Source organism: Amblyomma americanum, chromosome 7 (assembly GCF_052857255.1).
Source record: "Amblyomma americanum isolate KBUSLIRL-KWMA chromosome 7, ASM5285725v1, whole genome shotgun sequence".
In the NCBI taxonomy this organism is placed as follows: domain Eukaryota; kingdom Metazoa; phylum Arthropoda; class Arachnida; order Ixodida; family Ixodidae; genus Amblyomma; species Amblyomma americanum.
The window spans coordinates 162,625,438-162,642,386 of record NC_135503.1 but is presented as its reverse complement, the minus strand read 5'-3'; the positions used below and the strand labels follow the sequence as shown (position 1 = coordinate 162,642,386).

At 50.3% G+C, this 16,949-nt stretch overlaps 1 protein-coding gene and 1 long non-coding RNA gene across 2 annotated transcripts in view; both read right to left on the bottom strand.

Annotated features, from left to right (window-relative positions):
• Window positions 1-1,327: 1,327 nt before the first annotated feature.
• On the bottom strand, window positions 1,328-3,998 carry LOC144096731 (uncharacterized). Its single transcript, XM_077629577.1, has 2 exons — window positions 3,499-3,998; window positions 1,328-1,952 (listed from the first exon to the last, which is right to left on the bottom strand). Exons 1-2 carry the CDS (start codon window positions 3,957-3,959, stop codon window positions 1,736-1,738), a joined length of 678 nt encoding a protein of 225 aa, XP_077485703.1. The 5' UTR covers window positions 3,960-3,998; the 3' UTR covers window positions 1,328-1,735.
• A 6,382-nt stretch (window positions 3,999-10,380) lies between these two features.
• Window positions 10,381-16,949, bottom strand: part of LOC144097561 (uncharacterized) — a 447,599-nt gene continuing 441,030 nt past the window's right edge. The window contains exon 3 of the long non-coding RNA XR_013307063.1: window positions 10,381-10,587. This is a non-coding gene — a long non-coding RNA (uncharacterized LOC144097561). The remainder of the gene's footprint in view (window positions 10,588-16,949) is intronic.

The window sequence follows — 16,949 nt, the reverse complement described above, 5'->3', positions numbered from 1 at the left end:
CGGCTGTCGAAGTGCCAGAAACCGCACACCGCAAAAACTGCGCTGCTCCCTGATTTTTCTAGAGCAGACGATTTAGGAATATTGGAGTGTCTAGTACAAGGCTTTGACGGTTTTCAGTAACTTTGTAACTCTTGAATCAACATCTCTAAATCAAGCTTGCGAACGCTTTAAAAAGTAATTCACAAGTGCATAAAATTCTTCATTCCTATCTATGCGCATCAAGAAATTTGCCAGAGAAACCCGTGGATATCGCGCAGTATTATTCACACGAAGCGCCTGTTGAAACGCATGAGATCAAAAACGCACAAATACAACTTCAAATGCAACCGCTGAAACGATTACAAACCTTTCCCAGACTTTACAAGCAGAGATCTCGAGAGCAACACAGCGATTTATGAGTGAGTCCTTGACTACGTTCATTAAAACATCTTCGGAAAAATTGCGGCGGTACCTGTCAAAACGGAAAACCCCCATTCCGTCCTCAAAAACCGCTATTTGCACAGTTAGTGATATTAGTGAAATGGCATAGATTTTGAACGAATATTTCGAGTCCGTATTTACGTACGATGATGTCTTTACCGTATATAAAAATTAGTCAGGACGGCGTTCTTAACCTTCTTCTTAATCTCGACACAAAAAAATCCGTAGGACCAGACGAAATTCCTAATACCTTCCTGAAAGGCACGCAGAATAGTGTTCTTACTATCTTGTAGAAATATTTAACAAGTATCTTCTACCTGGTGATGTCCCTGGCGACTGGAAGTATGCCAAAGTAATACCAATACATAAGCAAGAAGCAAAACGTGTGTCAGCAAACTACCGCCCAATATCTTTGAGGACTACGTGAAGCAAAAGATTTGAACACATTTTAGCTAAACACTTAATGAATTTTTCTGAAGCAAAGAGGGTTCTGGGAAGAAACCAGCATGGTTTCCGACGCGGATATTCAACTATAACCATATTAAGTGAAGTTGTACATGACATTGCCAAATGTATCAACGAAAGAGGGCAAATAGATATAGATATCATATTGTTGCGGGAAAGAATATATTTACAGTTATTTACAAAAACGAATGAACAGCTACGGGCGGCACTCAGAACACAGCCAGAGATGAGTTCTCGTCTTCTTCCTCGTCCACTCGTTCACTCGCTCAATGTCGTCGTCGTCTACCCGCTGCAATATTTACCGATTTTAGGAGAGCGTTTGATAGAATATTCCACCAAAAGGTACTTTTAAAACTTCAGAACTTATTGAAGAATAATATGGAAATAAAATGGACTGAGGCATAACTAATGTAACAAACTGACGCGTGAGTCACAATGCACAGAATCAAAAGCGCTTTATTCCAAGAACACGACTGCTTAAATAGCTGCGGCGGTGGCCCGTTATCAGCACAACCGGTGATAGCAACACAGGCACAGGACTGGCGCATGCTCTCTTGTGGCACACCTACGTCACAGTGCGTGACTGCACAATCTACCACATCCCTTCCCCCTTAGTCATCGATGCCGTAACGTCGCACTGGGTTACGCTGGCGAGTGGAACGCCGGAGCGGCTGAGACGTCTCGGGCTCCGGAGGTCCCAGTGCGCGGCTTGACATAGACGGCAGAGCGAACGAGGGACAGGTTTGCTGGTCTGTTGTCCGGGGATCAGAGCACCATGCTCTGCGAACGTGGTTGCGGTGGCGTCGGTGCACAGCTCCGTCTGCCGTACTCAGCTCGTACATGACGTGGCCTATCGGTCGCGACACGCGTGCAAACAACCACTTGGGCCCTGGCCGGAAGTTCCGCGCGTACACGGCGTCACCAGACTGGAAACCTCGTGGTGGCGGCTGCCGAAGGCAGCTTGCGTCACTCTCATCCGGGCGAAGGCTGGATAGGGCGGTCCTGAACTTCCGGCCCAGCATGACTTCGGCTGGAGATTTCCCGGTCTCGGCGTGCGGCGTAGAGTGCTGTTTGAATAGAAATCGTGCAACCTTGCATAATACGGTGCCCTGTCTCTGTTTCCGTAACGCACACTTCAGTTCTCGGACCATCCGCTCCGCCCTTCCGTTGCTCGCCGGGTGGTACGGCGCCGCATACATATAGCGTATACCATTCAGTTTCAGGAAAGCCTGAGTTTCTCTGCTTGCAAAAGCGGTGCCATTATCCTACACAACCAAGTCGGGCAAACCATGTGTTGCAAACATTTTGCGAAACTTTTCAATTACTGCAGATGACTGGAGAGACGGCATCACTTCAATTTCGGCCCAGTTTGACAGGGCGTCTACAACCACCAAAAAAAAAACACGCCCTGGACGGGTCCTGCGAAATCCACGTGTATTCTACTCCACGGTCGTTCAGGCTTAGTCCAGAAATGCGTTGGTGTCCTTGGTTTTCCTGTACTCAAGCACGTAATCGTATGCCGACAGCATTAGCGTCCACCGTAAGATGCGGGGAGAAATAACCGCCGGAATTTGCTTCTGCCTCTGGAAAATTCCTAGCAAGGGTTTGTGATCCGTGATAATGAGGAAATCTCGCCCACAAAGGTATTGGTGAAAATGTCGAACCCCAAAAACCACAGCAAGGGCCTCACGGTCAATCTGAGCATAATTGCGCTCCGCCCTAGATAGCGTTCTGGACGCATACGCCACAGGCTGCTCATTTCCTTTGCTGTCGCGATGAGCCAAAACAGCTCCTACACCCACAGATCATGCGTCGCATGACAACACTAACGGGACATCCGTCTTAAAATGCACCAGCAACGAGTTAGACGTTAGCAACTTCTTCAGGCTCTCAAACGCTTCCATATGCTCTGCACCCCAGTTCCATGCTACGTGGCTATCCAACAAACGATACAGCTTTTGAAATTTGTTCACACTAATAATAGACCTGGCAGCTCCAGAATCTACTTCTATAGGCACACTTTCCTTCCCAATCTCTACAGCGATGACGTACTTTGGCGTCCCACTTTTTACTTGGCTGATACTGAACGACTCGTCGTACTCGCTCTTCACAGCATGTTCCATATCATCCAGCTGCATTTCCACTTCTGCTTGCTTTTTTCGGCATGCTTTTGATAAGTGTCCCTTTCCACCGCAGCTGAAGCACACAGAATCTTTGTATCTGCACCGCCATCCTGAATGGGCTGCCAAACAGCGAAAACAACGCCGCTGTCTTTCTGGTTTCTTCATGCTCGCCACCCTTCCTACTTCCGCCGTCAACTCCTGCTGGAACTCGGGTTCTTGTGCATTGCTCCTCATTACTTTTTGCTGCTTAGCAGTCGTTTCCTCCGTTACTGCTAACTCGTATGCCGTCTCAAACGTCAGATCCTTTTCCGCCAACAAACGCTGTTGAACCACACTGTCCGAAATTCCAAAAACCAGACGGTCACGCAAAATTTCCTCTAACGGAATTTTTGTACCGCCAAATCCGCAGTTCTCGGATAACTTGCGCAAAGCAGTGACATAGTCAGCCACGCCCTCCCAGTCTTGTTGGTCGCGCTTCGAAAAGACGTACCTCGAGTATAGTTCAGATGGCTTCGGGTTGATATGCTTCTTCACTGCGTCGACGATGACTTGATAGCCCACGTTGGGTGGCCGCGAAGGCTTGACGAGGGTTGCTATGAGGGAGTACGTCTCTGGCCCACAGCAACTGAGCAACACAGCTCGTTTGTCGTCATCCGTTGTGAGCTTGTTAGCTGCGCACGATAACTCAATGCGCTCGACATAATCTACCCACGATGAATTTTCACTGAGGTCGAACTCTCGAATGCGACTGCCGAAAGCCATGTCGCCGACCAACAGGCCCTTGCACGGGTTCGACCGTGCCTCGTCGCCACTGTAACAAACTGACGCGTGAGTCACAATGCACAGAATCAAAAGCGCTTTATTCCAAGAACACGACTGCTTAAATAGCTGCGGCGGTGGCCCGTTATCAGCACAACCGGTGATAGCAACACAGGCACAGAACTGGCGCATGCTCTCTTGTGGCACACCTACGTCACAGTGCGTGACTGCACAATCTACCACAACTAATGCATAGACAGCAGTTTGTTTCTCTTGATAACGTTTCCAGCTCAAATAAAAATGTACGATCAGGTGATTCACAAGCCTCTGTAATATGTCCTTTGCATTTTCTTTGTACGTTAGCGATATGGGCACCGGCTTTTCACCAGAGATAATGAATAAACATTACGAAGATGATACTGTCATTTATTTTAATATAAAATATTGTGATGATCTCAACAGACTTAATGACCATCTGGATGTAATCAGTAATTGGTGCCAACGGTGCAAAATATACATGAACGCAGTGAAGACCGTTTGTGTGCATATGACGCGTAAAAAACAACCCCTTGTATTTTCTTATAAAATTCATGATGAAACGCTAAAATATGTCGCTGAATTCAGGTACTTGGGCTTGTGTCTCAGAAAGGGACTAAATTGTTCATCGCATGTAAAGTTTGTGATAAGGTGTTCAGAAAGCTTTGGACGCTACGGAAGAAGCTTACTGACGCCACGCCAGATGTGAAGTTGTTAGCATATAAAATGGCATTCCTGTCACTACTTCGTTACGCAAGCCCCGTTTGTGAACCATACACAGAGCAGATTATTTGGAATGCGAAGGTGTGCAGAAAAAAGTTCTTAAGTTCATTTATAATGCTTCTTCTAGAATGCAATCAGTTTCAGGATCTAGAAAAGAGGTTGGACTAACCACTGTTAAGAAAAAAATAGAACACAATAGGACTGCTTTCTTCTATCATATTTTGCGTGTCTATTACAAAGTAAACCTCGAAAGGTACATTATAGCACAGTTCCACCCACCCAAGGACAAAACTAAACATATTAAGCCACTTAATTACAGGACAGACTCTTTTCATTCTTCTTTTCCCGTGAGAACAATAGATGACTGGAACAAACTACCCAATGAGGTTATAAATTCTGAGACTAAGGGCTTTGAGTATGCCCTACGGGAATATTCTAAGTGCATAAAAATGTTTTGTATACTAGACTTGTTACCTGTCATTCTCTAAGCGATCTGTGAACATCGGTCTGTGTTTTATTTTATTTAACTTCTGCCAGTCGAACCTGCTCTTAATTACAATTGTTTGTACTTTGCTATTACGGCCACGCGCCTTTCTTCTTTTCTCATCGCACCACTGCGGCTGACGGTTTCTGCACTATTCAAATATTTGTTTGTGTGTACATTCTTTCCTTTTGTCAACATTTTTTCATATCACGCGCTGTCAGTGACAAGCAAGAATTCCGAATTTTCACAGAATTCGTAACTTTGTCTGTTTTTGTAGTATTTTACATGCAATAGTTCCAACAAAAGTTTACTCGTAAAACTGCACCTCCTGTCTTGGCCTGTGCGGGCAGTATGAATAAATAAAAAATAAATAAATAAATAAATAAATAAATAAATAAATAAATTGTAACGGGGGGTTTGTTACGAGGTACTGGGGCGACGGGAACGACAACGGCAGCAGTCTGGGATCAGATCGGCAAAAGACACACAAGCGTAGCGCTGGCAAAAACTCTCGAGAACACTGTCACCTCGTCTTCGTCTTTTCAAATCATCAGACGCATCTTCTTCTTTAGCCTTACAATCACCCCGGGGACAAGAGGAGCCATCCTGGCGACTTAGGATGATGGCAAGACGGCGGGGTCGTAGTAGGGCTTGAGGCGCTGGACATGAACGGTCTCCCGTCCTCGGCGGCGGAGATCAGGAGACGGCGTGAGGGGTTCCACGATATAATTAACCGGAGAGGTGCGCTCCAGCACACGGTAGGGACCATGGTACTTCGCAAGAAATTTTGAGGAGAGACCGGGAGTTCCTGAAGGGATCCAGAGCCACACAAGTGCACCAGAAGTGTAGTTCGGTGGGGTTTGGTCTTGGTCGAGGCGGGAGCGCTGGCGATGCTGGGTGTCAGTGGTGAGTGACCGGGCAATTTGGCGGCAGGCTTCGGCGTGTTGCGCGGCGTCGGAAACAGGCCGATATTCGGATTCATCAGGGCGGTAAGGGAGGATAGTGTCGATAGTAGCAGAGGGTTGGCGGCCGTAAAGTAGGAAGAAAGGAGAGAATCCGGTGGTAGACTGCGTAGCGGTATTGTACGCATAAGTAACGTACGGAAGGACGAGATCCCAATTCGTGTGGTCAGAAGCGACGTACTTGGAGAGCATGTCTCCGAGTGTGCGGTTAAATCGCTCAGTGAGGCCATAGGTCTGCGGATGATAGGCGGTGGTAGTTCGGTGAATCGTGTTGCACTCTTTGAGAAGCGCCTTCACCACCTCAGATAAGAACACGCGGCCTCGGTCACTGAGCAGTTCACGAGGTGCACCGTGGCGAAGGATGAATCGGTGCAAAATGAAGGAGGCGACGTCCGTCGCTGTGGCAGCCGGAAGGGCAGCAGTTTCGGCATATCGTGTAAGGTGATCCACCGCTACTATAGCCCAACGGTTGCCGTCTGCAGTGTAAGGAAGCGGACCGTATAAATCAATGCCAACGCGGTCGAACGGGCGTGGAGGGCATGGTAACGGCTGCAGCTCAGGAGCAGAACGATGGGGAGGTGTCTTGCGACGTTGGCAGGGAATGCATGCGCGCACGTACTTCATGATAAAGGTGTACATTCCGCGCCAGTAGTAGCGCAGCCGTATGCGGGTGTAGGTCTTGAAAACGCCCGCGTGACCGCTGTGGGGGGCAGCATGGAAGTATGCGCATATCTCCGAGCGTAAGTGACGTGGAATAACGAGCAGCCACTTGCGACCTTCGGAGTTGTAGTTACGGCGATAAAGTAGGGTGTCACGGATCGCAAAATGGGCAGCTTGGCGGCGGAGCGCACGTGACGGTGAAGCAGCCGTCGGGTTGGCGAGAAAGTCGAGAAGGGAAGCGATCCAGGGATCTATGCGTTGCGCTGAAGGCATGTCGCTGAGGCGAAGCAAGGGCAGAGAAGCGTCGGAGGTGGAAAGGCTGGCGATCTCGGCTGGAAGGGGGCAGCGTGACAGTGCATCGGCGTCTTGATGCTTGCGGCCGGTGCGATACACGACGCGGATATCATATTCTTGCAAGCGAAGGGCCCACCTAGCGAGGCGGCCGGAGGGGTCTTTCAGGTTGCAAAGCCAACAGAGCGCATGGTGGTCGGTCACAACGTCAAAAGGGCGCCCATAAATGTACGGTCGAAACTTCGCGAGGGCCCATACAATCGCCAAACACTCTTTTTCAGTTACGGAGTAGTTGCGTTCTGCTGGTGTGAGTGTGCGGCTAGCATAAGCAACGACGTATTCGTCAAAGCCAGGTTTTCGTTGGGCGAGGACAGCGCCGAGGCCAACACCGCTGGCGTCCGTGTGAACTTCGGTAGGAGCGGCCGAGTCGAAATGGCGCAGAATGGGCGGCGCCGTGAGGAGACGGCGCAAGGTGGTGTATGCGTCGTCGCACGCTGGAGACCACAGTGATAAATCCGCACTTCCAGACAGCAGTTGAGTCAAAGGCGCAGCAATGGACGCAAAGTTGCGAATAAACCGGCGGAAATATGAGCACAAACCCAGGAAGCTGCGCAGGTCTTTGATGGAGGTAGGTTTGGGAAAGTCAACCACAGCACGAAGTTTCGCTGGGTCGGGACGCACGCCCTGCTTAGAGACAACATGACCTAAGATGGTTAATTGACGAGCGGCAAAACGGCATTTTTTTAAGTTCAGCTGCAGGCCGGCGTCAGATAGGCAGGTCAAGACGTGCTTCAAACGGGAGAGGTGGGTGTCAAAGTCCGGGGAAAAGACCACAATGTCGTCGAGGTAGCAAAGGCATGTCTTCCACTTAAGTCCGCGCAAAATGGTGTCCATCATCCTCTCAAAAGGCGCGGGGGCGTTACAAAGCCCGAAGGGCATCACCGTAAATTCATACAAGCCATCCGGTGTCACAAAGGCGGTTTTGGGGCGATCGGCTTCTTTCATAGGAACTTGCCAGTACCCGGAACGCAAATCAAGAGATGAAAAGAGTTCGGCCCCCTGCAAAGAGTCCAGAGCGTCGTCTATGCGCGGGAGGGGATGGACATCTTTGCGCGTAATCTTATTAAGGCGGCGGTAATCTACACAGAAGCGTATGGAGCCATCCTTCTTTTTGACGAGCACCACAGGCGACGCCCATGGGCTGCTTGAGGGCTGAATGACGCCGCTCTGGAGCATCTTGTCGACTTGGTCTTCAATAACTTGGCGCTCGGCGACAGACACACGATAGGGACGTTGTCGCAGCGGTGCGTGGTCACCTGTGTCGATGGCATGGGTGACAGTGGAAGTTTGGCCCAAGGAACTTTGATGTGAGTCAAATGATGAGCGAAACTGATTAAGTAAAGTGAGAAGCTGTGCCCTTTGCGGCGCTGGAAGGTTGTCGTCGATGGAGCGAAGGAATGCTTCGGTTGAGGAGGGATCGGGCGCAGCAGTAGGTGGGCTGAGTGCGGCTATGGAGAGGTGCGGCGCGTCGTCTGTCTCTTCGCGGATGAGCAGAGACGCGAATGGTTGTACCGTGCCGAGACATTCACCTAGGCGCAAGGCGTTGGGGAACGAGAATGGGTTAGACACGAACAGTACGGAGAGGCCAGCGGATATAGTCAGTACAGCGTATGGCAGAGGCAGACACTTGCGGTGCAGAAAGATAGGGGACGGAGTGAAGAGGACAGTGTCGTCGCGAAGAGGGCCGCAAGAGAGGGGTACGAGGACTGAAGAGCAGGGGGGCAGGTCAATGTCTTCGGCAACTAGGGCCTTAACACAGGCACCAGGAGGGGCAGTGTCCAAGACAGCTTCGGGCAGGTGAGAGAACTCGACTTCAGCTCGAGCACAATCGATGATAGCAGCATGGCGCGATAGGAAATCCCAGCCCAGGATAACAGCATGAGAACAGCAGGGCAGTACGACGAATTCGACGGCATAAATGGTCCCCTGGATTACAACGCGAGCGGTACACGCTGCTGACGGCTGGATGTTCTGAGCGCTGGCGGTGCGCAGTGAGAGTCCAGCAATTGGCGTCCTTACTTTTCTTAAAGAACTACACAGCTTTGCGTCCATGACGGAAACGGCAGCACCAGTGTCGACAAGCGCCATGACAGAAACGCCGTTGACGGAAATTTCAATGAGGTTAGCGGCTGACGGATGAGGCCTTTCGATGTTCGTTGTGGACGCAGTTCTCGCCTCAGGAACTGCGGCGCCTAGTTTTCCTCCTGGTTAGCGGTGGGGCGACGTCGCATAGGCGAAATAGACCGGCGTCGTGGAGAAGAGGGCCGGCGGCTGGAGAGGGTAGAACGGTCCGGCGAGGAAGTACGACTTTGCGGCGGCGCAGCTGGTACAGAGTACTGACTCGGTGGGGGCCAGTACCCAGGAGCTTGGGGAGGAATTTCCGCGTCCGGGAGACGACGGCGGCAATGCCGAGCTACATGACCTGGGAGACCACAAAAGAAGCAAATCGGCCGATTGTCCGTTGTGCGCCAGGAATCGCTGACCCTTGGAGTAGGTCGTCGGTAAGCCACTGGCCCTCGCAAATGCGCCGGAGGCGCACTATAGATTGGCGGCTGCGGTCTTGCTACGACATCGGCATATGTCACTGGAGCCGCGACAGGAGGCGGTCTCGCGACGGCTTCGGCATATGTGAGCGGAGCCGCCAAAGGTTGTGGTCTGGCGACAACGTCAGCGTATGTCAGCGGAACCGTGACAGGTGGTGACGGATGAGCCGGTGGAAGAGCCTCAGCAACTTGCTCTTGAATTGTATGTCGGAGCGCTGAAGTCAGATATGATGGCCAGTCGTGAGCGCTCGGCAGAAAGGAAAGTTGACGTGCCACTTCTTCCCGCACGAAGTCTTTAATCTGCTGTAGCAGCGAGGGGTCAGGAGCAGGCGTGAGCCCAGCGAGCGACTCAACCTGCTGTGGCCGCTGGCGTGTCAGAATCCGCTGCTTGCGCAACTGCTCAAAGCTTTGACACAGCGTGACGACTTCAGCAACGGTACGCAAGTCGCGCGCTAGAAGCATCTGAAAAGCGTCGTCATCGATGCCTTTCAAGATGTGTTGGATCTTGTCGGCTTCCGACATACGAGCGTTGACCCGCTTGCACAAGTCGACGACATCTTCAATGTAGCTAGTGAAGCTTTCACTAGCCTGCTGAGATCGTTCACGCAATCGCTGTTCGGCTCGGAGTTGCCTGACAGCCGGTCGACCAAATACGTCTGCAAATTTAGTCTTAAAAATGGACCAGGTTTGAATATCTGCCTCATGGTTGCGATACCAGAGGTTAGCCACACCGGCGAGATAAAAGATGACGTTGTTTAGCTTCGTCACATCGTCCCATTTGTTGTATACGCTCACCCGCTCGTACGATGTGAGCCAATCTTCCACATCGTTCTCGTCAGTCCCGCAGAAAATGGTCGGGTCCCGTTGACGAAGAGAGCCGGCACAGATGACAGCCTGGCCCACTTGTACGGCCTGGTGTTGGACGTCCTCAGGCATCGTGCGCGCCGGGAGAGCACGACTACGGAGCTCCAGGGCCGATGTTTTTACCCAGCACCTCCACCAAATGTAACGGGGGGTTTGTTACGAGGTACTGGGGCGACGGGAACGGCAACGGCAGCAGTCTGGGATCAGATCGGCAAAAGACACACAAGCGTAGCGCTGGCAAAAACTCTCGAGAACACTGTCACCTCGTCTTCGTCTTTTCAAATCATCAGACGCATCTTCTTCTTTATCCTTACAAAATAAATAAATAGGCAAAGCAGAGACCTAAACAGATGCTTGTCATTTGGCCTGGGTGAATTTGAAATAGCTGCAACTTTATCTTGGCTGGACGCACGCCATCAGTGCTTACAATGTGACCAAGGTATTGCAGCTGGCCCTTAATAATAATATAATTTGTTTTGGGGGAAAGGAAATGGCGCAGTATCTGTCGAATATATCATTGAACAACCGAACCGCGCCGTAAGGAAAGGGAAAAAGGAGGGTGTGAAAGAAGAAAGGAAGAAAGAGGTGCCGTAGTTGAGGGCTCCGGAATAATTTCGACCACCTGGGGGTCTTTAACGTGTACTGACATCACACAGCACACGGGCGCCTTAGCGTATTGCCTCCATAAAAACGCACCGCCGCGGTTGGGTTCGAACCCGGGAACTCCGGATCAGTAGTCGAGCGCCCTAACCATTGAGCCACCGCGGCGGGTAGGTGGCCCTTAAATAACTGACATTTAGCCGTCTACATCATAACGCCCCTTTCCCACAATCGGTTCAGAACAGCTTCGAGGTAACGCAGGTGCTCTTCATCAGTATTTGCCCTTACGAGGATGTCATCAATGTAACATGCAACCCCTTCAAGTCCTTTCTGCATGATATCCATTAACCCGTGAAAGATTGCTAAAGCGGAAGCTATGCCAAATGGGAGGCGATTGATGGCGCAACACTCTGTGTGTATTCAGCGTCAGGTATCCTTTCCACCGTTGATCCATTTCTACCTGCTCGTATGCTCGATTATGGTCAAGTTTCGAGACCTTCTTTCTCCCACAAGGATAGCAAGAAGTTCCTCGGCTCTTGGAAGCGGATGGTGCTCAGTGTCTAGAATCAGATTCAGATTGACTTTGTAGTCAACGCAGTCTTATCGAGCCATCTGGTTTAATGACTGGCACGACCGGGGTACCAAATTTGCTGCTAGCCACTTTAAAGACCGCGCCAAGCTTTCCTAGCTTCGCAAGTTCCTGTTCTACTGACGGGTATGACGCAAACAGCACTGTCCTCGCCTTCATAAAGCTTGATTCTTCATTGTCTTTAAAATAAAGAGTAGCTTTCCCACCATTTATCTTGCCCAAGTCTCCGCTGAATAGTTTGCGCGTACTTTTGCAGAAGGGCCTGAATTTTCCCCGACGACTTCTCGGTCGCAGGCGGGAAACTCGTAACGGCGTTCAGTTCCCAGATGCGGCTCAAGTCAAGCTGAATCTTTTGCAGCCATTCCCGTCCCAGAAGCGAGTGTCCGTCTTCTTGTACCCCGTAGAGCGGTAGAAGCTGCTTTTGGCCGTTCGTTTCCTCGTTGAATTCAAATACTCCAATGGGATTGATTTCTTCACCCGTGTAAGTGCGCAGTCGAAGAGTGCTGGGTTGCGGAAGCAGGTCTGGAAAAATCCTCCTGCAGTGCTTCCGCGAAATTATCGTGACAGCAGCTCCGATGCCCAGCTCCATCTGTAAAATTACACTGTTAACTTTGACTGTTACCATAAAAGGCGCTGCACGTGTGGCTAAAGTGATGTCATTCAGAGCAAGTTCCTTTTGCTTGTTGACGGGGCTTACTGTGAGCGTTTTCACACCGCGAGGGCGACTTTTGCGAGCTCGTTCAATGTGTCCTTTTTTTGGCACTGATAACAAGTTGCTTGCGAATGTGAACAGGTTGAAGCTCAGTCATTTGGCGAGCCACATCAGTAGCCCAGAAATGACTTTCCTTCGAAGTTTGACGTTTAGCTGGGCATTGGACGTATGTCAGCATTCCTTGTGTGCACTACGTGCGCTTCTGCCGCATTTCGCACTGCTGCTTAGGAAGGCAACGCACGCTCTATAAATTTTTGGGAAGTCTGGCAATGTCTTTGGCAACGAAATGCCGCTTGATGTCTATGCGCTGCAAGCCGCACAAAGACCGGCCTCGCAGTGACTGATCCAAGAACTGGCCGAAATCGCATGTATGAATAAGGCATCTTATCTCGGCCATGAACTCCGACATGGTTTCACTTTGTTTCTGTGACCGGCGGTGAAATTTTGCTCTTTCGCCAACGACTGGCGGCTTCGGAGGCAAATGATTACAGAGCAGGGTTACGAGCGTTGCATTAGGCTTCGAAAACAGCTTATACGGAACAGTCAGCGACTTGAGAAATGCGTAAGTTTTCGGCCCGATCAAACTTAGCACCACGTCTACTTTAAGTCCTCTGGAACCTTGTTAGGACGCATATAAGTTTCTAATGCCCTTCATAAGAAAGCCAATCAGTCATAGAATCATCAAAATCCTCAACTTGCTCCAAAGTGGTCATGGCGACGGCGTTCCCGCTGTTGTGAATGCTGCAGGTCTTTCTCTTGTGCCGAAAGTCTTAAGTGGGCGTAGAACCAGCGCAGGCTCCACTTCCTCGTCGCCATTATGTTGTGTTTGGAAATACACAACTGAGACAGTAGAGCTCAGACGGAACGGATGTACTCCGTGACAACGGAAACGAAAAAAATGCGCTTCGGTGGCTGGCGCAGCGCGCTTTAATAAGCCACACTATCGCAAGGGGCAAAGGAAAACGTAGAGAGCGTGACCGAGGCGACGTGGTCAGGCGGATTTGATAGCGCTTCGCGATACCACATTAGGTTCCGCGGTAAACGGAGCACCCTGCAGCTCCACCTCCAGAACATTCCTCTCTCCGATTCTCCCTCCCCCCCCCCCCCCCCCCCCCCTTTATCGCAATCGCCTTCCAGGAAACTTCCTCCCCAGTTAAACTTGCCCTGAAGAGGAACCGTAACTCGTCTTTTTACCGCGGGAACTCAATCTACACGTTCCACGCATTCTTAGAAACTTCGATTTATTATCCTGTGTGGCAGACTGCATTAAATAAATCGGAATAAATGCCCCGGCTTCCGCCTTTTTTTTTGCACTCAACGCTGTAGATAGGCGCAGTCCAGTGGCGGCTTCGCTTTCGCGTTTATGTGGTTTCTAGGTTTCTGCGAACAAACAGTTTCTGTCACAGTGAATGAAATCCCAATTTAGGCCCACGGAAATAAAAATACGCGTGGACTCTTATTTACGTATTACTCCGCCGACGGCAGAGCGGCAAGCCGCTACGGGACTGGCTGATGCGTTGGTTGACTCCTCCTACCTACAGAGTTCAGTTTAAAAAAAGGCGGTAGCCGGGACGCTTAATTCGATTTCATTACGGCAATCGGCCGCACAGGACAATAATTCGAAATTTCTAAGAATGCCCAAAACGTGTGCATTGAGTACCCGCGGCAAAAAGATGAGTTCAGATTCCTCTTTAGTGCATCTCTAAGCTGCTCGACTACATCGCTTTCCGCCCTCCATCCCCTTCACCCCGTAACTTTGTCAAGCTAGTTCACCGGAACTACGTGGCAATCGAGCATCCGCTCGACGTTCCAGACAGCACCAATGTCTTGCTAAAACTCGTCCCCCGGCGGCGGCAGGATGCCAGTTACTTTGTAATGAATGTCTACAGCCTTCCCCGCGCACCTCCAGCTCCTATCTGTATCGTTGCGTGCGGCAGACGAGACACGACCAAAGGCTCCGAGCAAAGGGAGAAGAAGAACCGCCCCTTTATTGAGCGGCCATGTATATATGCACTGAAGTGGGGGGGAGGGTGTGTTCCCTCACCAACATGTTACGAGTATGACTGTTATCGCGTACGTCACACGGGTCGTAAATACGAGGCCCGTGCTGCACCAGATACGATACATCCCCCTTTCTTTAGAAGGAAAACAAAGAAACAACATTCAGGACGATGCTTACGAAACCTGCACAAAGTTTCGATCATATGCAAGTCTCTGTGGCGGCCTTCGTTCTCGGATTGACCTTCTTGGTACAGGTCCTTCGTGCGGAGGCACGCCTGCAGGAGCGTTGAAAGAGGCAGGGATGCTACTCCTTGTGGCCGGTGACAGTGCGGGATCGTTGCTACTGGATGCAAAAGTAAAACCTTGAGGTGCTACTTGGCTCAGGTCCTCATCGGGCTCATAAAGGCTTCTCTCTCGAAAACCCTCTTTTGTAGGCAGCAGGTGCCGCCGATTGCGCCTCAGGATTGTTTCGTCTTCGGTGGCTATGTTGTAGGACCTGGGGTATCTTGACGCTTGAACGACTTGACCCTTAGTGGCCCATGCCCCCTTTTTGATGCGAACTGTGTCTCCAGGGTGGAGCGGTGCTAGTTGTCTGGTGGAATGGTCAGTCTGGCGATGCTTTTGTACGCTGCTAATTGGACATGGCTGGACGTTGGGCAACGTTGTCCGCAGTCTTCTGCCTTGAAGTAACTCGCCAGGTGATGACCCGGATTCCATTGGAGAAGATCTGTAGGCAAGAAGGCCAAGCCAAAAATCTTGATTCATTTCATTGCTTTTCTTTAAAATCCTCTTAACTACTTGAACGCCTTTTTCTGCCAAACCGTTGGACTGGGGGTACCTAGCAGAGGAAGTGGTGTGGTTGAAGTCGTACGTTGGAGCAAATTTAGCAAAACGCGGCTGGCAAATTGTGCACCATTGTGCGAAGAAACTTCCACTGGTATGCCCTATCTGGCAAAAATCGCACTTGTTGCTTCAACGACTGTCTTTGCGGTAGTGTCTTTGAGTAGCTCTACCTCAGGAAAATTTGATAATGCGTCATAGACGCACAGGTATGACCGTCCTCTATACTCAAAAATATCGATGCCGACACGATGCCAGGGCTTATCGGGTACCGGGCGCAACTTTAATGGCTCTTGTGGCTGTCTGTACGCTTACATCTTGCATGCAGAACACGCCTGCGCGAAAGCTTCTATGTCAGCATTGTTTCCTGGCCAGAAGACGAGATTTCGTGCCCTTGCTTTACATTTATTGATGCCCAGGTGGCCTTGATGAATTCTTTCCAAAGTTTCTTTCCTCATGTTAGCCGGGACCACAACTTTGCACCCTTTTAAGAGGACTCCCTTTACGTGGGAGAGTTCTCCCTCAAACGACTTCCACTGGCATTGGTTTTCCGCCTTCCAGGTCTTCGATAACTTTCTTCAAGTCTTTATCCCGACTAGTTTCAGTAGCCAACCTCTTACAGGTGCTCTCGGTGACGAGTGAAGAGACTACACTTACTGCATGCACTTCAGTGTCGTCATTGATGACGTCGTTTTCTGTGCTGGTCCCGGTTGTTGCTCGTGACAGCATGTCGGCGATAAAAAGCTGCTTCCCTGGCGTGAATTGCAATTTTGTGTCGTAGCGAAGAAGGTGCAGAAAAAAGCGCTGCAACTTCGGGGGCATGTCTCCAATGGCCTTCTGCGAGATGGCGATCAAAGGGTGATGATCAGTCTCAAGAATAACAGACCGACCATAAACAAAATGATTGAATTTCTCACAGCCATATGCGACCGCCATGGCCTCCTTTTAAATTTGCGAATAGCGCTGTTCGCATTCTGTAAGCGCCCGTGAAGCATATGCGACAGGTTTCCATGTGTCACAGTGCTGCGCCGATTCCGTTCCGTGACGCATCGAAAGACACCTTTGTTGCTTTTGTTGGATCGAATACTGTGAGCAAAGGTTCTTTACATAAACAGTCAAAAAGCTGCCTCCGTTCTTCAGCACGAGTAGATGTCCAGTCAAAAGCAACACCTTGCTTTACAAGATTTCTGAGGAGCGTTGTCCTCTGGGCCAGTGACGGCATGAACTTGCTGAAATAATTCACGACGCCCAGCATTCTCTGTACCACGAGCTTGTCAGCCGGCGGTGGCATTTCTACCACACATTTTATCAGTGATGGGCTTGGTCTGGTTCCTTCCTTGTCAATGACGTCACCAAGAAAGTCGATTTTGCTGACGCCAATCGAACACTTGTCCGGGTTAAAAGTCAATCCGGCGCGTTCAGCTGCCCGCAGTACCGACTGTAGGCGCATGTCATGCTCCTGCCCCTACGACCCCCAGACTAGCACGTCATCAACGTACACTGACGCCGGAAAAGCCTTCGACAATTTCATTTAGTGTTTTCTGAAATACCTCAGACGCCGAGGATATTCCAAAGGGTAAGCGCAGAAATCTGTAGCGCCCGAATGGCGTTGCAAAGGTGCAAATTCTGGAGGTTTCGTCGTCCAACGGAATCTGGTAAAAACCATAGTTTGCGTCAAGACGCGTAAAAACTGTAGCGCCCGCTAACTCTGCCTCTATGGCTTCACGTTAAGGCGTTGTGTGATGCTCCCTCTTGATACATTGGTTAATCCTCCTGGGGTCGATACATACTCGAATTTTACCGTCTTTCTTTCGCAC